A 23,532-nucleotide genomic window follows, 5' to 3' on the forward strand; every position below is an offset into this window, starting at 1 on the left:
GTGTATGTGTGTGTAGCACATTGTGTGTATGTGTGTGTGAGTGTGAGAGTGTATGTGTGTGTAGCACATTGTGTGTATGTGTGTGTGAGTGTGAGAGTGTATGTGTGTGTAGCACATTGTGTGTGTAGAGTTGACAGAGGAAAGAATAACATACAGCTGGTTGTGCCACAATAGAAGTTTGAATGGCACAGGCGCCAGTGTCACTTGATCGTGGCCCTCCTGCTGGTCCCACGAGGTTGGCTGGAGGCCGGACAAGCACAGACAGTAACAGTCAGTGACCCCTGTGGCTCTGACCTGTTGGAGGCTGGAAAGCAGTGATCCCGCCCAATAAGTGAGAATGGACGCCGATACCCTCTACACTATGAGTCTGTTACCCGACTATCACGCTAAGTAGAAGACGTCACATGGGCAGGTCAGCGCCCGCTCAATTTTCGGTGCCCCCGCTCTGCCTCTGTTTGATGAAGGCCATACCGTGAGTCCTGAAGTGGGTGTTTAGGTTCAATTGGCTGTCGAAGCTCTTGTTACACACCTGGCAGGTCAGTTTCCCCTCAGAACCCTCCTCAGCTTTTTGGGGAGGTTCCTCGTCGGCAGCAGCCGGGCCCTTCATTTTGTGTGTCATGATACGGTGGCGGTTTAAGGAGCCCTGAGAAGTGAAACAGACCCCACATTCCCGGCACTGATGGGCGCTCTCGTCTGTCCGGTGCTGGGGAATATGTTGCCGGAAATCCGCCAGGCTGCTCGTCTTGTAACCGCAGGCTCGGCACTGGAGCGGGCGCTTGGGCTTCTGGGGGGGGTGTTTGGCTTTCGGGGACTCGTCGCTGCCAGAATCGTCTGATGACAACTTCCTCTTCCTGGATGAGGTCTCCTAAAGAAGGATACGTTGTGCACATCAGTAATGCTCCTCCCCTGAAGGTGCAACGACAGTTGTGCCCCCCTGCACGTACCTGAGACTTGTGGGAAATGTGGGAGACGGAGATCTCCTGACTCCTCTCCTGGTCGGTTATCTTGATGCCGTGTCTCACCTGGATGTGCTTCTCTAGAATCAGGCGGCTGCTGAAAGTTCTCTTTCCCTCTGTGCAGTACCTGCGAGTGGGGGGCACATGTATAACATTACAACACTCACACAGCAGAAAAGCAGATCTTTTAAAGGAACAGTAACACCAACATTTTTTTAAGTAAAAAGAATCCCTTGCAGTCACCTCCGCTAATACTACATTCCTGAACCATTTTTAATGCTTTACTCAATACCATGCTGAAATTCTGCTTCCGCTCCTCACAAACAGGGCAACAAGCTCTCGTCAATAGTGATGTGCGGGTCAGGCTTATCCCAACCCGCCCGAGCCAGACTTCCGGGTCTCTTTTATAGACCTGACCCACCAATGACATCACAAAAGGGGCGGGGCGAGAGGTGGGCGTCTATAAAAACTCATCCCGGAAGTAGGCATTTGGAAGGTCGTGTAGTGATGTGCGGACGGCCGATACCCGTGGGTCAGGTGGGTTCGGGCCAACCTTGCACGCTGCTTTCCAGGTCAAACTCTTCTTACTGCTCTGCGACCCGGAAAGGAGCGTGCCGGGTCGGCCCGAACCCACTCGAGCCTGTATCGGCCGGCCCACACATCACTGCTCTTCTACATCCTACGTGCCCCCCACATCTCCCAGTCCAACAAGCTCATCTCCATGATTTATTTCTGTACGAGCTGCAAGCGGTGAAGGAGTCAGAGCAATGATAGGGGGGGGGGGAAGATTTACCCGGGTGCTGCCTTCACTGATCGCAGTAGGGAAACAAATCCTGCTGACGGATAATACAGGCCTGCTGAAAACCCTTTCGCATGCGGCAGTAACTAGCGTCCGATTTTAGGAGACGCAGAGAGTCCCCGTAGGGCAGGTCGCCATATTTGTGAAGTCACTGCACAACCGGAAGCAGAATTTTAACAAGGTATTTTTGAATAAAGTAGGGATGCACCGAATCCAGGATTCAACCTTTTTCAGCAGGATTCGGCCGAATCCTTCTGCCAGGCCGAACAGAATCCAAACCCTAATTTGCATATGCAAATTAGGGGCGGGGAGGGAAATCACGTGGCTTTTTGTCAGAAAACAAGAAAGTAAAAAAAAATTCCCCTTCCCACCCCTAATTTGCATATGCAAATTAGGATGCGGATTCGGCCGAATCTTTCACGAAGGATTCGGGGGTTCGGCCGAATCCAAAATAGTGGATTCGGTGCATCCCTAGAATAAAGCATTAAATTATTTAAAGGGGTGGTTCACCTTCAAGTTAACTTTTAGTACGTTATAAATGGCCAATTCTAAGCAACTTTTTAATTGGTCTTCATTTTTCTTTTAATGATTTGCCTTCTTCTTCTGACTCTTTCCAGCTTACAAATAAGGGTCACTGACCCCATTTCAATAACACATACTCTGTAAGGCTACACATATATTGTTTGTTTGTTTTTTGAAAAATAAATATTTAATAAAACGTCCAGGGAAAGGGGGGGAACATATGACAACATGGTCCATACAAGGTAATAACTTCTAGTGCATGATACAACCCGCTACATGTCAACTATGGAAGACAGAGTTGCAGAGCATTTCAACACGTCGATTTACATACATACATACATACATACATACATACATACATACATACATACATACATACATACATACATACATACATATCTCCATTATGACATCAAGCATCTAATCACATGAATGTGTAGCCATGGCTCCTAAATGCTTTCAAATTTACAGGGACAACCTCTGGCCAAGTCGGTTAGCTTGATGGAGGGAAGGGCTTTATTTATTACATTGACCAATTGATGGGGCATCCTTGCCCATTCAGTTCATGACTACCACTTTCTTTACATAGTTATAAGGTTAGTCTCATAAGTGATCTGGCCCAGTTTAGGGGGAGTAGATCTTCCACTTCCCCCAATAAGCAAACTTCGGGGGAGCATACCTGTGGGAATGTTAAGTTCTTTGCTACATATTGTATTACCTCCCGCCACAAGTTCTGTATCTGAGGGCAAAAAGGATGCTTTGGGCTTTTGGCATCTTAGACTGTGGAATACTTGCCCATTTTCTGAAGCTTCAGAGGGGTGATATGTAATTGGTGTATATAGTGAATAAAGTACCCCCTCTTGTAAAATATAAGGATATTATAAGTTTCCGAGGAGTTTCATGACCATATAAAAGTACGAGGCTGAAGGCTGAGTTATACAGGTCATGGAACTCCGAGGTAACTTCTAATATCCTCATATTTTACAACTGGGGGTACTTTATTTATTATAATACACACGTTTCAGTGAGTCATGTGACTGAAATGACATCAGAACTCACCGTTTATAACTGATGACATCAGAACTCACCGTTTATAAGGATATAATTTACAAGATATTCATGGCTTTTGTGTATTATAGATTTATATTGAATGAACTTATCCCATAGTGACATGAGATCACTATACAGCAGGGGTCCCCCAACCTTTTTTTTACCCGTGAGCCACATTCAAACGTAAAAAGATTTGGGGAGCAACACAAGCATGAAAAAGTCCCTTGGGTGCCAAATAAGGGCTGCGATTGGCTACTTGGTAGCCCCTATGTGGACTGGCAGGTACAAGAGGCTCTACTTGCCACTATACTTCGTTTTTATGCAATTAAAACTTGCATCCAAGCCTGGAATTTAAAAATGAGCTCCTGGTTTGAGGGCATGGAGAGAACATCCAAGAGTTGGAGAGCAACATGTTGGGGATCACTGCTATAGAGGATCTCAGTGGCCTCCTCCCATTGTTCTACACTCAGAGCTGGGAGTGACTATTAGCAGAGGCTTTGGGCCCTGACAAAGGGTGGAGGGACAGTGTCTATCAACTGGATGTGAGTTTTGAATGTTCTGGATCCTGTAGAATTAATTCCACCGGGGGGGAGTAGCAAAGGTGATCTCCAAAGAAGAGAACTGGGCTTTGAATGCCTGGCGGATTTGGAGGTATCTCTATATATATATATATATATATATATATATAGAACTGCAAATTTGGCCTATTCAGTTTCAGCTTTATTTGAGGGAAATTTTTGGATTAATTAGAACGTCACCTAGGAGCTTAAATCCAGTCTTGAAGAGAGAACAGACGGGGCAGATTAGAATTATTCCAAAGTGGTAATAAGGGGAATATATTGTGCCCGGTGTATGAGCACGCAGACTTCCAAGCTCTGAAAGGGGTAGATATTGTAGATGGATAGTTGTAATCTTTTAATTGCCAATAAATATGGCAAATTCATCGTCCATCCTGGAGGCCAAAAGCAGAAACCAGGATCATGCGCCTCACTGTGTAAATGGTACATCTGGCTGGCAAGTAGAAGTGTAAATGTGATAGAGCGAGGCCATCTTTATCCAGCGGGGCTGCTAGAGACGTCCTGGATATGCGGCCTACAAATATATTGTTACTGCTACGTTTTATTAATCATCTTTCTATTCAGGCCTCTCCTATTCATATTCCAGTCTCTTAATTTAATGAATGCATGGTTGCTAGGGGAATTGGGATCCTAGCAACCAGATGGCTGAAACTGCAAACTGGAGAGCTGCTGAATAAAAAGCTAAATTAAGTCAACAGCCATGAATAATGAGGAATTAAAACGAATTGCAAATTGTCTCAGGAGATCACTCTCTATATAATACTAAAGGTTAATTTAAAGGTGAACAACTCTTTTAACTTTGTGCAGAATGGAGGTGTTTCAATGTTTTTTTGACTTCAAATGTTGTGTTACTGGTCAGTTAAATTAGAAAGCACAAAGCTTGGTGGCCCCCCCAGAGAACACAGAGAGGGACAAATCACGGTTTACTCACCGGCATGGGTACACCCGTTTAATTCCCTCGTGATTAACGCGGACGTGGCGGCGCAGGCTGGGTGCTGAGCAAAAGGAGCGCTCACAAAGGCGGCATGGAAACTTCTTTACGGACTGCAAGGGGGCGACAAATAAACATATTTAATAGGCAATACCCATCACCTGCTCTTTGCCATAAACACTAGTGATGTGCGGGCCAACCGGATACCGGCGGGTCGGGACTACCTCGCACGCTTCTCTACGGACGGCTTGAGCTCTTCTGCAGCTCTCCCCCCCCCGCCATATGCCGGCTTCCGTGTTCGTCTTTTATAGACCCTGTGCCTGCTCGGCGGCGCTGGTCTATAAAAGCAACCCGGAAGTGCGGATGCGGGCTAAGGGAGGGTGGGTTAGGGTCAGGGAAATCATGACCCGCACATCACTAATACACACAGGCCAACAGCCCAACACTGCCCCCTGCTGCCCTTGCCCAGCACTTCCTCACATCAAGCCCCCAAAGTCTATAGTCTCTCCTATCCCATAACCCCACTCCCCTTCTGACCTTGCCGTGCTCCTTCTTCATGTGGACGACATACTCGTCCCTCTCTGGAAACCACGAGTGGCAAATGCCGCAAGTCCAACAGTTGCTTCTTTGCCGAGGGCCGTCGCTCTTACGCTGCTCTTTAGCGCCCCCTTTCTTGCGTGGCTCTGGGGAGCTTGGGGGTTCAGAAGATGAAGACTCTTCCATCTCGGGCTCTGGCTCAGGCGGAGGTTCCAGTTCAGGATCAGCTTCCTCCATTGGCTTGCTGACAGGGATGTCTACTGGCTCCGGCTTGGGTGTGAGGGGTTCCAAAATTGAAGGGGGGTCCTCCCTCACCAGGCTATTGTGGGTGTTCTGTGGGGGAGGCACACAATGAGCTGATTTACTGGGCAAAAAGATAAAGCCAGGCACAATGCATGCTGGGAGCACAGATAAAATGGCACTACATGGGCGGGATAGTGTAACACAGGGATGTTTGGGTCACCCCGTTACTGCCCCACACAAATATACCTTTAAGTGTTCCAGCATGGTGCGCTTCTGTGCAAACAGCAGGGGGCAGTCTGGGCACTTAAACACGCTGACTCTCTGGTTGTTCAGCTGCTGGTCAAAGTGGGAGTGGTCCAGATGGGAACAGAGCAGAGGCTTGTGGGTAAAGACAGTGTCGCACATAGCACACTTGTAGATCATCCTGATAAGACAGAGAGTATGATCTTGTTATACAGAGCGATGGGCACCAGGGACTTACCTACCACCAAATGAGAGCACTTACTTGGCCTGCTGGTTGCTGAACCCTGGGTGCTGGTTAAAAATGTGAGCGTGAGCACTGGGGGCAGATTTAAATGCCATGGGGCATATGGGGCATTTGTGAAAGACTTCACAGTGAGACGTCTGGATATGGGACTTGATTGAATTCACCCCTCCGAAGACCACCGCACAGCTCTGACACCTGGGGGGAGAGAGTGGTTAGTTGTGCTGAATCAGAATGGGCGGTCACAAGGCCAACGAGGGGAGGAAACAAATCTCATGAACGTACTTGTATCCGATCCTGCGGGAGTAGTGCAGGCAGGTTTCCTTCAAGTGGGCCTGGAAGTTCTCCATGCGGAAATTTCCTCCACATTCAGGACAGACGTGGGGTGAGGTCTGCTTGTGCATGCGCTGGTGCGCCTCAAAGCTGCAGCGATTGGGCATCATCATGGGGCACAAAGAGCAGATCTGCAAATAGGAATATTAAAAATCTCTGCTCCCTGCCAGGTATACACTGTAACTATCTGTATAACAGAACATTCTGTCCCAGTGGCTGCACAGATCCTATCTGATCCCCATTGTAAGCAGCAGTCCTGTCCTGCTTTATGGCAGCTGAGATTCTAGCTATCTGTATAACAGAACATTCTGTCCCAGTGGCTGCACAGATCCTATCTGATCCCCATTGTAAGCAGCAGTCCTGTCCTGCTTTATGGCAGCTGAGATTCTAGCTATCTGTATAACAGAACATTCTGTCCCAGTGGCTGCACAGATCCTATCTGATCCCCATTGTAAGCAGCAGTCCTGTCCTGCTTTATGGCAGCTGAGATTCTAGCTATCTGTATAACAGAACATTCTGTCCCAGTGGCTGCACAGATCCTATCTGATCCCCATTGTAAGCAGCAGTCCTGTCCTGCTTTATGGCAGCTGAGATTCTAGCTATCTGTATAACAGAACATTCTGTCCCAGTGGCTGCACAGATCCTATCTGATCCCCATTGTAAGCAGCAGTCCTGTCCTGCTTTATGGCAGCTGAGATTCTAGCTATCTGTATAACAGAACATTCTGTCCCAGTGGCTGCACAGATCCTATCTGATCCCCATTGTAAGCAGCAGTCCTGTCCTGCTTTATGGCAGCTGAGATTCTAGCTATCTGTATAACAGAACATTCTGTCCCAGTGGCTGCACAGATCCTATCTGATCCCCATTGTAAGCAGCAGTCCTGTCCTGCTTTATGGCAGCTGAGATTCTAGCTATCTGTATAACAGAACATTCTGTCCCAGTGGCTGCACAGATCCTATCTGATCCCCATTGTAAGCAGCAGTCCTGTCCTGCTTTATGGCAGCTGAGATTCTAGCTGTTAGCTCAGTGGTTTGTACCCTGTTTCCCACAATATGCAAACCTTACCGTGCTGCCCGATGCGGGAGAACCAACAATTTGCTGGAAGTGCAATGCCAGGCCGGTCTTATTCTTACACTGTTCCTTGCATTCGAGACATCTGAAGGTGGAGTAGCAAGACTGCTCCGTGGCTCCATTACCAGGGAGGATGGCAGAGTCCCCTCCTGTACTGGCTGTGGCTGCTGCATCTTGAGCAGGTCCTGGGGTCGCTGTTTTACCTGGTGTCAGAACTGCCACAGAGACCAAAGGTGTGACATCGGGTTGTCCAATCATTTGCTCCAGTGCAATGGGCCTCATTACGAGATGTGAGCACTGCATTACCAAGCCGTTGTCCTTGTGCTTTCGGGCATGCAGTAACAAGCTGCACTTGTTGAAGAAGACCAGCCGCTTGGTGCAGTGGTTGCAGGTGACTTCGATTCTCATGCTCCTCCGGTCATAATGCCTTGCAAGGCTCTTCTCCAGGGCAAAAGAATCTCCACATTCCAGGCAACGGAACCCGAAAACTGGAAGAGTCAGGCTAGAGTCTGCTGGAGGGCTGAGGTTGGGCTTGTAAGTGGGCAGCAGATTTTTACTGTTGAGGATCTTGTTGAAGGACTCCACCAAGCTAGACTGTGTCCGGGAGATAACTGTCCCAGCCACAGAAGGGGAAGGTTTCTGAGGCTGCACCATCACCACAGTGGCGCTGCGCTGAGGACTGGGAGTGGTAGTTACGCTGGGGACAGGAGGCACATTGACATTACTGAGAGTTGTGGTGTTAGCGAGAGGCTGCTGCTGCACAAGCTGGATGATATTCTTGGTCATCACTTTGTTGGGCTTTGAAGGCAACACCACAGCTTTCTGCTGTGCCACACTGGCTGCCATGAGCATCACACTGCTGGCATTCTGGATGGTGGAGACGGGCAACACAGAGCCTTTGAGTTGACCACCATTGCCCAGTTCTGCCTTAACCGTCTGGGAAGTTTCAGCCTTTGCATGGCTGGAGAGTTCAGAGTCCTTCTCAGAGAGCTGCCCAACCTCTTCCTTTGCCTCTGTGTTTTTCTCAGGGGAGGCCTCTGAAACTGCCTCTTGGGGGGACTCTGCCATCATTGGGGTTGAAGAAACAGTGTCTGAATCAGAGGAAACTCTTGTAACGGTCCTTGTAATGCTTCCCGACCGGGTTTTGATGGTCTTAATACGGACCTTCAGGGGTCTGGATGAATTAGAAGAGGGTGAGCTGATACTCTCATCTTCCTCTACATCACTGGACAAACTTTTTGGGCTCCATCCTGGCTCCTCCTTTAATCCTGGGGCCTCAATCACAGAGCTGTTCTTGGGTTCCTGTGGAATATCTAGAACACCTTTAATGGGCTCAGGGGTTGGAGAACTCTTCAGCAATGTATCCATTGGGTAGGATTGGCTCTTTATTGGAGCAAGGCTATTTATAGGGGCTTCTGACTTCTGCTCTGGCCCTGAGGGAAGAGGAGGTTCTTCAGAAGGATACAGCACAGAGACTGACTTCAGGTGCTCCAATGAGCATTCCCTGGCCAAATCCTCCCTCTGAACACAATCATTGCTGCTTGTATCATCCTCTGGCTCCTTCTTGATTGAGGGAGGTCCAACTGTCAGTCCAAATGGTGCACTGTCAGCAGAGGGTTTAGCTATACTGAAAGTTTGGGGTGCTGCTCTAGATAAACTGTGGCTGCTCTCCTCCACCACGTTGACTGATGGAGAACAAAGCACTGGATCAGCAGGCTCGAACATTGTCTTGTCTTTGGGCTTGACGTCCCGTGGCCTGTCTATCAAATCGGTTGTGTGGCCGTCCATGGGATTGTCTACAGCACTAAAATCAGTGAATAAGTCAATGGGTTTTGGCCCTTTCGATCGTGCTGCCCAACCCTCGCCACCATTTGAAGCTGTGGGAGCTGAATCCATGGACCTCAGAGCAGAAGATCTACTGACATCGGGGCTGTTAAAGCCATTCTGCAGTAGCCGGGGCCCTGTAACTTGTGGATCCTTGCCATGACCTTCCAACAGGTCAACCTGATCAGGGCACACAGTGTTTTTGACTATAACACTGACAGTTGTGATGTCACCATGAGGAAGTCCTTGGTCCGAACTCTCGCCACTGGAAGACTTTGTTTGTCCCTCCTCATCCTCAGGCCCAGAATTTATGGCTTCGTTCGTGTCCACGTCAGGTATGTCAAACGCAGCCAAGAGATCATCAAAGTCTGGCGTTTTCATATCACCCATGTTGAACTATACGGACCAACCTAGGAGATCACACATATGTACAGGTTATAATAAGAACTGTACCATCAGGAATCATATAATAAGTATTTTATCCGTGTCATCCTTAAAATGTGCATTTGGTCTTTGGACTTTTTGGTTTCAAGTCCAACATTTTGTCAGGGAACCCTTTGCCAGCTTATATATCACTGTTCCCCTGTAAATTGTAGCCCTTCACTTGGTGACTAATGTAACCCTCTTTAATTGGCCTCCCCCCATTCAGTCCATAATAAATGCTGCTGCCAGGCCCATACACTTCACCAACTGCTCTTTCTTGGCCATGCCACTTTGTGAGTCCCTACACTGGCTCGAGGGCACTGCAGGCTATTCCTCTGGCATTTTGGCACAGATGAGGGGCAGTGTCAGGGCTGAAGGGGGAGTTGGATGAGGGGCAGTGTCAGGGTTGTGTGGGGGGGATGGATAAGGGGCAGTGTCAGGGTTATGGGGGGGTGGATGAGGGGCAGTGTCAGGGTTGTGTGGGGGGTGGATGAGGGGCAGTGTCAGGGTTATGGGGGGGTGATGAGGGGCAGTGTCAGGGTTGTGTGGGGGGGTGGATGAGGGGCAGTGTCAGGTTTATGGGGGGGTGGATGAGGGGCAGTGTCAGGGTTGTGTGGGGGGGGGTGGATGAGGGGCCAGTGTCAGGGTTATGGGGGGGTGGATGAGGGGCAGTGTCAGGGTTGTGTGGGGGGGTGGATGAGGGGCAGTGTCAGGGTTATGGGGGGGTGGATGAGGGCAGTGTCAGGGTTGTGTGGGGGGGTGGGATGAGGGGCAGTGTCAGGTTTATGGGGGGGTGGATGAGGGGCAGTGTCAGGGCTGAAGGGGAGTTGGATGAGGGGGCAGTGTCAGGGTTTGTGTGGGGGGGGGGTGGATGAGGGCAGTGGTCAGGGTTAGGGGGGGTGGATGAGGGGCAGTGGTCAGGGTTGTGTGGGGGGGGGGTGGATGAGGGGCAGTGTCAGGGTTATGGGGGGGGTGGGATGAGGGGCAGTGGTCAGGGTTGTGTGGGGGGTGGATGAGGGGCAGTGTCAGGGTTTATGGGGGGGGTGGATGAGGGGCAGTGTCAGGGTTGGTGTGGGGGGGGGTGGATGAGGGGGCAGTGTCAGGGTTATGGGGGGGTGGATGAGGGGCAGTGTCAGGGCTGAAGGGGGGAGTTGGATGAGGGGCAGTGTCAGGGTTGTGTGGGGGTGGATGAGGGGCAGTGTCAGGGTTATGGGGGGGGTGGATGAGGGGCAGTGTCAGGGCTGAAGGGGGAGTTGGATGAGGGGCCAATCTCAGGGCTGTGGGGGGGTTATATCAAGGAGCCAGTGTCAGGGCAGAAGGGGGGCAGTATAAGTGAGTGGGATCATGGGATACGTGCCCCAGAGCCGCAGGAAGAGCCACGGTGCTGACCTGTACAAGAAGTGCTCAGGTTTCAGGCAAGGAGAGCTGCAGAGAAGCCCTGGTTAAACATCAGTCAGCATCATGTGACCATGACATCAGAAGGTCAGGGCGGCCCCACAGAAAACATTTGGCTCACGCTGTGCATTGTGGGAAGTGGAAGTTTAACCCCACGGGTGCTGCAGTTAGATTGGCCAGGCTGTGAGACAGGGTTGGATGCAGGGAGGCAGCAATAAGAGCAGAGCAGGAGTGGGGGACAATGAATACAATTACAGCTCAGGAATGTCAGTGCTGCTCCAGTGCTCCGCTCCTGCCATTTCTTTCCTCTGATAAACACAGGCCTCTCCTGCTCTGGGCCCAAGAGCCTCACGTCACCAGCAACTGCCCCAAATCTGACACCTCCCCAGCAGCTGCTGTGTATGTGCCCCCCGGCCACTCATTATCTGTTTATTCCTGCAGGAGATACACAGTCAGCTGGGACCTGCACATGGAACAGACCCAATACACAGGGAACAGACACAATGCACAGGGGACAGACCCAATGCACAGGGGACAGACCCAATACACAGGGAACAGACACAATGCACAGGGGACAGACCCAATGCACAGGGGACAGACCCAATGCACAGGGGACAGACCCAATGCACAGGGGACAGACCTAATGCACAGGGGACAGACCCAATGCACAGGGGACAGACCCAATGCACAGGGGACAGACCCAATGCACAGGGGACAGACCCAATGCACAGGGGACAGACCCAATGCACAGGGGACAGACCCAATGCACAGGGGACAGACCAAATTATTAACATGTATTTATATAGCCCCAACATATTGCGTAGCACTGTATGCACAGGGGACAGACCAAATGCATAGGGAACAATTAGTACAGCCCTTGTGCTTGGGGGGGGCATGATACTGACCCTACAGGTGTGAGCCACACCCCCATCCCTTACACAGACTGGAAGGGGCAGGTAGATGAACACAGTGGGAATGCACCAAAGGAACAATTCACTGGGGGGGGGGGGGGGGTTAGAGGAAATCACAGGACAGTGAAAACTTTCCAGCAGATGGATCCAGTTTGCCTCCCATTTGTTCTATGTCAGTGGTATAGTCTAGCCCCCTGCACCCCTTGCTCTCATAGGGTCACTATTGTTGGCAATATCACTGAATATCAGAAGAATAAGAATATTTATAAGAGGCAGCTGGAGATAAAATGATGCTGAGACGTCACTATGTGTCAGTGCAGTAAAGTAAAGAAGTAAGTGAGACGTCACTATGTGTCAGTACAGTAAAGTAAAGAAGTATGTGAGAGTGTCACTATGTGTCAGTACAGTAAAGTAAAGAAGTATGTGAGATGTCACTATGTGTCAGTACAGTAAAGTAAAGAAGTAAGTGAGACGTCACTATGTGTCAGTACAGTAAAGTAAAGAAGTAAGTGAGACGTCACTATGTGTCAGTACAGTAAAGTAAAGAAGTGAGTGTCACTATGTGTCAGTACAGTAAAGTAAAGAAGTAAGTGAGTGTCACTATGTGTCAGTACAGTAAAGTAAAGAAGTATGTGAGACGTCACTATGTGTCAGTACAGTAAAGTAAAGAAGTATGTGAGAGTGTCACTATGTGTCAGTACAGTAAAGTAAAGAAGTATGTGAGACGTCACTATGTGTCAGTACAGTAAAGTAAAGAAGTATGTGAGACGTCACTATGTGTCAGTACAGTAAAGTAAAGAAGTATGTGAGACGTCACTATGTGTCAGTACAGTAAAGTAAAGAAGTAAGTGAGTGTCACTATGTGTCAGTACAGTAAAGTAAAGAAGTATGTGAGAGTGTCACTATGTGTCAGTACAGTAAAGTAAAGAAGTAAGTGAGTGTCACTATGTGTCAGTACAGTAAAGTAAAGAAGTATGTGAGATGTCACTATGTGTCAGTACAGTAAAGTAAAGAAGTAAGTGAGTGTCACTATGTGTCAGTACAGTAAAGTAAAGAAGTATGTGAGAGTGTCACTATGTGTCAGTACAGTAAAGTAAAGAAGTATGTGAGAGTGTCACTATGTGTCAGTACAGTAAAGTAAAGAAGTAAGTGAGTGTCACTATGTGTCAGTGCAGTAAAGTAAAGAAGTATGTGAGACGTCACTATGTGTCAGTACAGTAAAGTAATGAAGTAAGTGAGTGTCACTATGTGTCAGTACAGTAAAGTAAAGAAGTATGTGAGATGTCACTATGTGTCAGTACAGTAAAGTAAAGAAGTACGTGAGAGTGTCACTATATGTCAGTACAGTAAAGTAAAGAAGTAAGTGAGTGTCACTATGTGTCAGTGCAGTAAAGTAAAGAAGTATGTGAGACGTCACTATGTGTCAGTACAGTAAAGTAATGAAGTAAGTGAGTGTCACTATGTGTCAGTACAGTAAAGTAAAGAAGTATGTGAGAGTGTCACTATGTGTCAGTACAGTAAAGTAAAGAAGTAAGTGTGACGTCACTATGTGTCAGTACAGTAAAGTAAAGAAGTAAGTGAGACGTCACTATGTGTCAGTACAGTAAAGTAAAGAAGTATGTGAGTGTCACTATGTGTCAGTACAGTAAAGTAAAGAAGTATGTGAGAGTGTCACTATGTGTCAGTACAGTAAAGTAAAGAAGTAAGTGTGACGTCACTATGTGTCAGTACAGTAAAGTAAAGAAGTAAGTGAGACGTCACTATGTGTCAGTACAGTAAAGTAAAGAAGTATGTGAGAGTGTCACTATGTGTCAGTACAGTAAAGTAAAGAAGTATGTGAGAGTGTCACTATGTGTCAGTACAGTAAAGTAAAGAAGTAAGTGAGTGTCACTATGTGTCAGTGCAGTAAAGTAAAGAAGTATGTGAGAGTGTCACTATGTGTCAGTACAGTAAAGTAAAGAAGTATGTGAGAGTGTCACTATGTGTCAGTACAGTAAAGTAAAGAAGTAAGTGAGTGTCACTATGTGTCAGTACAGTAAAGTAAAGAAGTATGTGAGAGTGTCACTATGTGTCAGTACAGTAAAGTAAAGAAGTAAGTGAGTGTCACTATGTGTCAGTACAGTAAAGTAAAGAAGTATGTGAGACGTCACTATGTGTCAGTACAGTAAAGTAAAGAAGTATGTGAGTGTCACTATGTGTCAGTACAGTAAAGTAAAGAAGTATGTGAGAGTGTCACTATGTGTCAGTACAGTAAAGTAAAGAAGTATGTGAGTGTCACTATGTGTCAGTACAGTAAAGTAAAGAAGTATGTGAGAGTGTCACTATGTGTCAGTACAGTAAAGTAAAGAAGTACGTGAGAGTGTCACTATGTGTCAGTACAGTAAAGTAAAGAAGTAAGTGAGTGTCACTATGTGTCAGTGCAGTAAAGTAAAGAAGTATGTGAGACGTCACTATGTGTCAGTACAGTAAAGTAATGAAGTAAGTGAGTGTCACTATGTGTCAGTACAGTAAAGTAAAGAAGTATGTGAAGTGTCACTATGTGTCAGTACAGTAAAGTAAAGAAGTATGTGAGAGTGTCACTATGTGTCAGTACAGTAAAGTAAAGAAGTAAGTGTGACGTCACTATGTGTCAGTACAGTAAAGTAAAGAAGTAAGTGAGACGTCACTATGTGTCAGTACAGTAAAGTAAAGAAGTATGTGAGAGTGTCACTATGTGTCAGTACAGTAAAGTAAAGAAGTATGTGAGAGTGTCACTATGTGTCAGTACAGTAAAGTAAAGAAGTAAGTGAGTGTCACTATGTGTCAGTGCAGTAAAGTAAAGAAGTATGTGAGAGTGTCACTATGTGTCAGTACAGTAAAGTAAAGAAGTATGTGAGAGTGTCACTATGTGTCAGTACAGTAAAGTAAAGAAGTAAGTGAGTGTCACTATGTGTCAGTACAGTAAAGTAAAGAAGTATGTGAGAGTGTCACTATGTGTCAGTACAGTAAAGTAAAGAAGTAAGTGAGTGTCACTATGTGTCAGTACAGTAAAGTAAAGAAGTATGTGAGACGTCACTATGTGTCAGTACAGTAAAGTAAAGAAGTATGTGAGTGTCACTATGTGTCAGTACAGTAAAGTAAAGAAGTATGTGAGAGTGTCACTATGTGTCAGTACAGTAAAGTAAAGAAGTATGTGAGTGTCACTATGTGTCAGTGCAGTAAAGTAAAGAAGTATGTGAGACGTCACTATGTGTCAGTACAGTAAAGTAAAGAAGTATGTGAGTGTCACTATGTGTCAGTACAGTAAAGTAAAGAAGTATGTGAGAGTGTCACTATGTGTCAGTACAGTAAAGTAAAGAAGTAAGTGAGACGTCACTATGTGTCAGTACAGTAAAGTAAAGAAGTATGTGAGATGTCACTATGTGTCAGTACAGTAAAGTAAAGAAGTAAGTGAGACGTCACTATGTGTCAGTACAGTAAAGTAAAGAAGTATGTGAGAGTGTCACTATGTGTCAGTACAGTAAAGTAAAGAAGTATGTGAGATGTCACTATGTGTCAGTACAGTAAAGTAAAGAAGTAAGTGAGTGTCACTATGTGTCAGTGCAGTAAAGTAAAGAAGTATGTGAGAGTGTCACTATGTGTCAGTACAGTAAAGTAAAGAAGTATGTGAGAGTGTCACTATGTGTCAGTACAGTAAAGTAAAGAAGTAAGTGAGACGTCACTATGTGTCAGTACAGTAAAGTAAAGAAGTATGTGAGAGTGTCACTATGTGTCAGTACAGTAAAGTAAAGAAGTATGTGAGATGTCACTATGTGTCAGTACAGTAAAGTAAAGAAGTAAGTGAGTGTCACTATGTGTCAGTGCAGTAAAGTAAAGAAGTATGTGAGAGTGTCACTATGTGTCAGTACAGTAAAGTAAAGAAGTATGTGAGAGTGTCACTATGTGTCAGTACAGTAAAGTAAAGAAGTAAGTGAGTGTCACTATGTGTCAGTACAGTAAAGTAAAGAAGTATGTGAGACGTCACTATGTGTCAGTACAGTAAAGTAAAGAAGTAAGTGAGTGTCACTATGTGTCAGTACAGTAAAGTAAAGAAGTATGTGAGACGTCACTATGTGTCAGTACAGTAAAGTAAAGAAGTATGTGAGAGTGTCACTATGTGTCAGTGCAGTAAAGTAAAGAAGTAAGTGAGACGTCACTATGTGTCAGTACAGTAAAGTAAAGAAGTATGTGAGAGTGTCACTATGTGTCAGTACAGTAAAGTAAAGAAGTAAGTGAGACGTCACTATGTGTCAGTACAGTAAAGTAAAGAAGTAAGTGAGACGTCACTATGTGTCAGTACAGTAAAGTAAAGAAGTATGTGAGAGTGTCACTATGTGTCAGTACAGTAAAGTAAAGAAGTATGTGAGAGTGTGTCACTATGTTGTCAGTAACAGTAAAGTAAAGAAAGTAAGAGAGTTGTCACTATGTGTCAGTGTAAAGTAAAGAAGTAAGTGAGTGTCACTATGGTCAGTAAGTAAAGTAAAGAAGTATGTGAGAGTGTCACTATGTGTCAGTACAGTAAAGTAAAGAAGTATGTGAGAGTGTCACTATGTGTCAGTACAGTAAAGTAAAGAAGTATGTGAGAGTGTCACTATGTGTCAGTGCAGTAAAGTAAAGAAGTATGTGAGACGTCACTATGTGTCAGTACAGTAAAGTAAAGAAGTATGTGAGAGTGTCACTATGTGTCAGTACAGTAAAAGTAAAGAAGTAAGAGAGTCACTAATGTGTCAGTACAGTAAAGTAAAGAAGTAGTGAGACGTCACTATGTGTCAGTACAGTAAAGTAAAGAAGTATGTGAAGAAGTGTCACTATGTGTCAGTACAGTAAAGTAAAGAAGTATGTGAGATGTCACTATGTGTCAGTGCAGTAAAAGTAAAGAAGTATGTGAGAGTGTAATATGTGTCAGTGTAAGTCGTCACTATGTGTCAGTACAGTAAAGTAAAGAAGTATGTGAGAGTGTCAGCTATGTGTCGTAGCAGTAAAGTAAAGAAGTATGTGAGATGTCACTATGTTGTCAGTACAGTAAGTAAAAGAAGTAGTGGTGTCACTATGTGTCAGTGCAGTAAAGTAAAAGAAGTATGTGAGAGGTGTCACTATGTGTCAGTACAGTAAAGTAAGAAGTATTGAGAGTGTCACTATGTTCGTAGCAGTAAAGTAAACGAAAGTATGTGAGAGTGTCCACTATGTGTCAGTACAGTAAAGTAAAGAAGTTATGTGAGAGTGTCAGTGTCAGTCTAAAGTAAAGAAGTATGTGAGACGTCACTATGTGTCGTACAGTAAGTAAAGTAAAGTCACTATGTACAGTCAAGTAAAAGAAGTATGTGAGACGTCACTATGTGTCAGTAGCAGTAAAGTAAAGAAGTAAGTGAGACGTCACTATGTGTCAGTACAGTAAGTAAAGAAGTAATGTGAAGAATGTCACTATGTGTCAGTACAGTAAAGGAAGTATGTGAGATGTTACTATGTTCAGTACAGTAAGTAAAGAAGTATGTGAGACGTCACTATGTGTCAGTGCAGTAAAGTAAAGAAGTATGTGAGACGTCACTATGTGTCAGTACAGTAAAGTAAAGAAGTATGTGAGAGTGTCACTATGTGTCAGTACAGTAAAGTAAAGAAGTAAGTGAGACGTCACTATGTGTCAGTACAGTAAAGTAAAGAAGTATGTGAGAGTGTCACTATGTGTCAGTACAGTAAAGTAAAGAAGTATGTGAGAGTGTCAACTATGTGTCAGTACAGTAAAGCAGTAAGTGAGACGTCACTATGTGTCAGTAACAGTAATAGAAGTAAGAGAGTACAGTAAGTAAGAAAGTATGTGTCACTATGTGTCAGTACAGAGTAAAATAAAGAAGTAAGTGAGGTGTCACTATGTGTCAGTGCAGTAAAGTAAAGAAGTATGTGAGAGTGTCACTATGTGTCAGTAACAGTAAAGTAAAAGAAGTATGTGAGTAGTGTCACTATGGTGTCAGTACAGTAAAGTAAAGAAGTATGTGAGAGTGTCACTATGTGTCAGTACAGTAAAGTAAAGAGTATGTGAGTGTCACTATGTAGTACAGTAAAGTAAAGAAGTATGTGAGAGTGTCACTATGTGTCAGTACAGTAAAGTATGTCACTAGTAGTACAGTAAAGTAGAGTGTCACTATGTGTTCAGTACAGTAAAGTAAAGAAGTAAGTGAGTGGTCACTATGTGTCAGTACAGTAAAGTAAAGAAGTATGTGAGTGTCACTATGTGTCAGTACAGTAAAGTAAAGAAGTATGTGAGAGTGTCACTATGTGTCAGTGCAGTAAAGTAAAGAAGTAAGTGAGACGTCACTATGTGTCAGTACAGTAAAGTAAAGAAGTATGTGAGAGTGTCACTATGTGTCAGTACAGTAAAGTAAAGAAGTAAGTGAGACGTCACTATGTGTCAGTACAGTAAAGTAAAGAAGTAAGTGAGACGTCACTATGTGTCAGTACAGTAAAGTAAAGAAGTATGTGAGAGTGTCACTATGTGTCAGTACAGTAAAGTAAAGAAGTATGTGAGAGTGTCACTATGTGTCAGTGCAGTAAAGTAAAGAAGTATGTGAGAGTGTCACTATGTGTCAGTACAGTAAAGTAAAGAAGTAAGTGAGACGTCACTATGTGTCAGTACAGTAAAGTAAAGAAGTATGTGAGAGTGTCACTATGTGTCAGTACAGTAAAGTAAAGAAGTATGTGAGATGTCACTATGTGTCAGTACAGTAAAGTAAAAGAAGTAAGTGAGTGTCACTATGTGTCAGTTCAGTAAAGTTTAAGAAGTAGTATGTGAGAGTGTCACTATGTGTCAGTACAGTAAAGTAAAGAAGTATGTGAGAGTGTCACTATGTGTCAGTACAGTAAAGTAAAGAAGTATGTGAGAGTGTCACTATGTGTCAGTGCAGTAAAGTAAAGAAGTATGTGAGACGTCACTATGTGTCAGTACAGTAAAGTAAAGAAGTAAGTGAGTGTCACTATGTGTCAGTACAGTAAAGTAAAGAAGTATGTGAGACGTCACTATGTGTCAGTACAGTAAAGTAAAGAAGTAAGTGAGACGTCACTATGTGTCAGTACAGTAAAGTAAAGAAGTATGTGAGATGTCACTATGTGTCAGTACAGTAAAGTAAAGAAGTAAGTGAGTGTCACTATGTGTCAGTGCAGTAAAGTAAAGAAGTATGTGAGAGTGTCACTATGTGTCAGTACAGTAAAGTAAAGAAGTATGTGAGAGTGTCACTATGTGTCAGTACAGTAAAGTAAAGAAGTAAGTGAGTGTCACTATGTGTCAGTACAGTAAAGTAAAGAAGTATGTGAGACGTCACTATGTGTCAGTACAGTAAAGTAAAGAAGTAAGTGAGACGTCACTATGTGTCAGTACAGTAAAGTAAAGAAGTATGTGAGATGTCACTATGTGTCAGTACAGTAAAGAAGTATGTGAGATGTCACTATGTGTCAGTACAGTAAAGTAAAGAAGTATGTGAGACGTCACTATGTGTCAGTACAGTAAAGTAAAGGGCCGGGGCCCTTAGCAACCAACGTGTAAAATAAACGGATCCGCACACACACACCGATTAGTGCAGTCGGGGATTATCCCCTTTTATTCAGCCACCAAACATCAACGTTTCGGGGGGAAAACCTAGTGGCTGATCATTTCACTAATATGCCCAAATATTACTGCTATGGATTCATGATCACACTGTGCTGGGGGGCCTCATTATTATTCATTTTGTGACAGAACAACCCCTCAGTGACTTCTAATATCCTTATCATTTACAGTAGGGGGTACATTATCCCTTATAATACATGAGTGATACTCAGAGTTCCCTGTATAACTCAGCCTGCAGCCTTGTGTCTTTATATGGTCACAGAACAACCCCTCAGTGACTTCTAATATCCTTATCATTTACAGTAGGGGGTACATTATCTCTTATAATACATGAGTGATACTCAGAGTTCCCTGTATAACTCAGCCTGCAGCCTTGTGCCTTTATATGGTCACAGAACAACCCCTCAGTGACTTCTAATATCCTTATCATTTACAGTAGGGGGTACATTATCCCTTATAATACATGAGTGATACTCAGAGTTCCCTGTATAACTCAGCCTGCAGCCTTGTGTCTTTATATGGTCACAGAACAACCCTCAGTGACTTCTAATATCCTTATCATTTACATAGGGGGTACATTATCCCTTATAATACATGAGTGATACTCAGAGTTCCCTGTATAACTCAGCCTGCAGCCTTGTGCCTTTATATGGTCACAGAACAACCCCTCAGTGACTTCTAATATCCTTATCATTTACAGTAGGGGGTACATTATCCCTTATAATACATGAGTGATACTCAGAGTTCCCTGTATAACTCAGCCTGCAGCCTTGTGCCTTTATATGGTCACAGAACAACCCCTCAGTGACTTCTAATATCCTTATCATTTACAGTAGGGGGTATATTATCCCTTATAATACATGAGTGATACTCAGAGTTCCCTGTATAACTCAGCCTGCAGCCTTGTGCCTTTATATGGTCACAGAACAACCCCTCAGTGACTTCTAATATCCTTATCATTTACAGTAGGGGTATATTATCCCTTATAATACATGAGTGATACTCAGAGTTCCCTGTATAACTCAGCCTGCAGCCTTGTGCCTTTATATGGTCACAGAACAACCCCTCAGTGACTTCTAATATCCTTATCATTTACAGTAGCGGGGTAACATTATCCCTTATAATACATGAGTGATACTCAGAGTTCCCTGTATAACTCAGCCTGCAGCCTTGTGCCTTTATATGGTCACAGAACAACCCCTCAGTGACTTCTAATATCCTTATCATTTACAGTAGGGGGTGAACATGTCACTATATGAATATGACAGTACACCTGTAGGACAATCACATCCCAGGGGTAAGGTGGTGGTGGTGATCACATTACCTAGCCAAGACTAGTCCTTGTCCCCCGGTCCCTCCCCTGAGCTGCTCTTCCTTCCCCCAGCCCCTGCCTCAGTTGGCCCCTCCCCAGCGGAGAGCTCTCACACTTCCCCTCCCCAAAGTTAATATTTTCTCATCCCACCCCTGAGCTTTCAGCTAGTCCCTCCCACGAGTTGCTCCTCCCCAGAGCTGATCTCGCCCCGCCCCTGAGCCGCACTCCCCTCACTTCCTGTCCCTCCCCAGAACTACTATTCACTGAGCAATTCCGGTCCCACCCCCGAGCTGCTCTATATCCTGATTTGCCCTCACTACTTTCCCGCTGTCTCTTACCTCGGGTTCCCCGCGCAGCAGCCTCAGTGACGTTACGTTCCTAGCCGAGCCAGGCAGCGCCGCTGTAACTTAGTTTCCCGAGCCAGATTCTAGCCCCGGAAGCTCCACTCCCCATTCGAAGCCTCCACCGGGTTCTACTTCCGCTTCCGTCCTCCAACCTCCCAGCTCGGCCCCCCTCCCGGGTCAGGGACAGCAGGTATCATTTCGATGCCCAACAAGCCGCGCACAGTTTCATTGGCTGCTGGAGCTGTCCGTCCCGCTATCACCGCCCTAGCAGCACATGCAAACAGCTCATTGGTTTTTGACTTATCGTGACTGAATAGCGCACTCACTACGCAGGTGTCTAACATTACGTGCAGTGTGATTGGCTAGACTCTACCTGGCCAACCTGTATTGGCGAAACCGACACGTCATTCATCAGATTCACGATCTGATTGGTTAGCTGCTTCTGCTAAGACCGGTGTTGTTGCTAGTGTACATACAGCAGTAGTGTAGAGATATATGCCCCACTTCCTGTTCCGTCTAACATGGCCTAGTCTTGTTGTTGCTGCAGTTACTACTACTAGAAATATGTATTGGGCCCTCATAGCTTACACAGGTGCCCTCAGAGATCTCTTCTCTGCTGTGAACCACATCCTTTGCTCATTCTAAACCAAAATCAAAGTTAAACTTCATAAACCAAAAACAATTGGAAAACCTACAACAACTTATACATTGACTGAACCTGGTTTGTAGCTGTAGAATAGCTTTTAAAGGGGCTGCTCAATTTTAAATGAACTGTTAGTAGGATGTAGAGAGGGATATTCTGAGACAATTTGCAATTGGTTTTCATTTTTTATTATTTGTGGTTTTTGCGTTATTTAGCTTTTTATTCAGCAGTTGCAATTTCAGCCATCCGGTTGCTAGGGTAATTAATTAGCAACCATGCTTTAAGGTGAGAGGAACCTTTTTCATGGGCACAAGATGTCGGACAAGAACCCAGGCTAGTCCTGTTGATTTGAGGCACATCCAGCAACTGGGTGTTCAGGTGTCCAAGGCTTGGGCTCCTTCAGCTCAGAGTTCCTGGCTCCTTTTTTCGGAGGCCGTTCTCTGGCACTCAGTACCATTCCTCTACAAGATTGGGCACCAGTTTCACTACAGGTCCGAGCTGGTTTACTGGGTCTTCAGAACAACCTTATAGACAACATATTCATAAAGATAAAGGGACCTATTCTCTTATTTTGTGGTCAGGAATCCTCAGGAGGGTTTAAGGCAACACTAGACCTTTCATATCTCAGTTTGTTCATGAAGGTTCTGCGACCACTGGAAGGAATTTTACTTGTTTCTTATCTAAACAATATGCTGACCAAGAATAGAGATGATAAATAAATTGTTCTTCAGAGAGTTCTGGTACATCTTCAGGAGCACAGCTGGCTGGTCATTCCAGGAAAGAGATTGCTGGAGCCAGTTGGTGCGGGCAGATGATTTATCACCTTGATGCCTCCCAGATTAGTCGTGTGAGATTTTACTTATTAGAAACAGGTTCATAAACCAAGGGAAAGTAACTGCTGTAGAAAGTCAGTTTGTGATTGGCCAGCTAACTCAACTACCAACATTGCACAATGTGCAGCAATTCACAGTTGGGAACCATAATCCTAAAATCTTTCCCAAAGGATTGCTCTTGCCTCACCCATTAAAGGTCTTTGAGCTGATTGGCAAAGGCCAGCAATGTAGAACAAGTCAAGGGTCTAGAGACTGATGCCACTCAATAATGAATGACACCAGCAGTCACAGCTTAGGACAGTTTCCTCTCACCCCTCTTTTCAAGGAAATGGGTTGCCTCAATTCAAGTGGTCTTCATCTTCCAACTGAAGGAGAGCTGAAGGTGGTCCAGATGGCCCCTCATTGCTGGAATTTGGTTTAAGACCAATCACTCCAAGAGATAGTGATACGGTAGTTCAGTGTATGTAGTCCATTAAGGGCGGGACCCAGAGCAAGTTGCTACTGAACCTGACCTTTGGCCCAAGAGAGATCGGACCTCTAGGTCACCTGAACTCAGTGGTGCATTTCCTGGGGACTGCAGTTAGAAGTCCATGGTCCATATCACTTTCATACACACAAGAGTCAATAGTATCAGGAGTCAATTAATCTGCGAGTATATATTTGTGGGGAGAAAGTGGGGTACCTGGAGGGAACTCACACAGGAAGAACATACAACCTTTATGCTGATGGTG

At 45.1% G+C, this 23,532-nt stretch overlaps 1 protein-coding gene across 1 annotated transcript; it reads right to left on the reverse strand.

Moving 5' to 3' along the window:
- Nucleotides 1-21,691, reverse strand: znf687.L (zinc finger protein 687 L homeolog). Its single transcript, XM_018231561.2, has 9 exons — nucleotides 21,320-21,691; nucleotides 7,499-9,738; nucleotides 6,386-6,564; nucleotides 6,122-6,298; nucleotides 5,863-6,040; nucleotides 5,374-5,706; nucleotides 4,837-4,949; nucleotides 945-1,083; nucleotides 1-865 (listed from the first exon to the last, which is right to left on the reverse strand). The coding sequence occupies exons 2-9, from the start codon at nucleotides 9,716-9,718 to the stop codon at nucleotides 425-427; spliced, it is 3,780 nt and encodes a 1,259-aa protein (XP_018087050.1). The 5' UTR covers nucleotides 9,719-9,738; nucleotides 21,320-21,691; the 3' UTR covers nucleotides 1-424.
- Nucleotides 21,692-23,532: the final 1,841 nt, after the last annotated feature.

The sequence above is a fragment of the Xenopus laevis genome, chromosome 8L (genome assembly GCF_017654675.1).
Source record: "Xenopus laevis strain J_2021 chromosome 8L, Xenopus_laevis_v10.1, whole genome shotgun sequence".
NCBI classification, from domain to species: Eukaryota; Metazoa; Chordata; class Amphibia; order Anura; family Pipidae; genus Xenopus; species Xenopus laevis.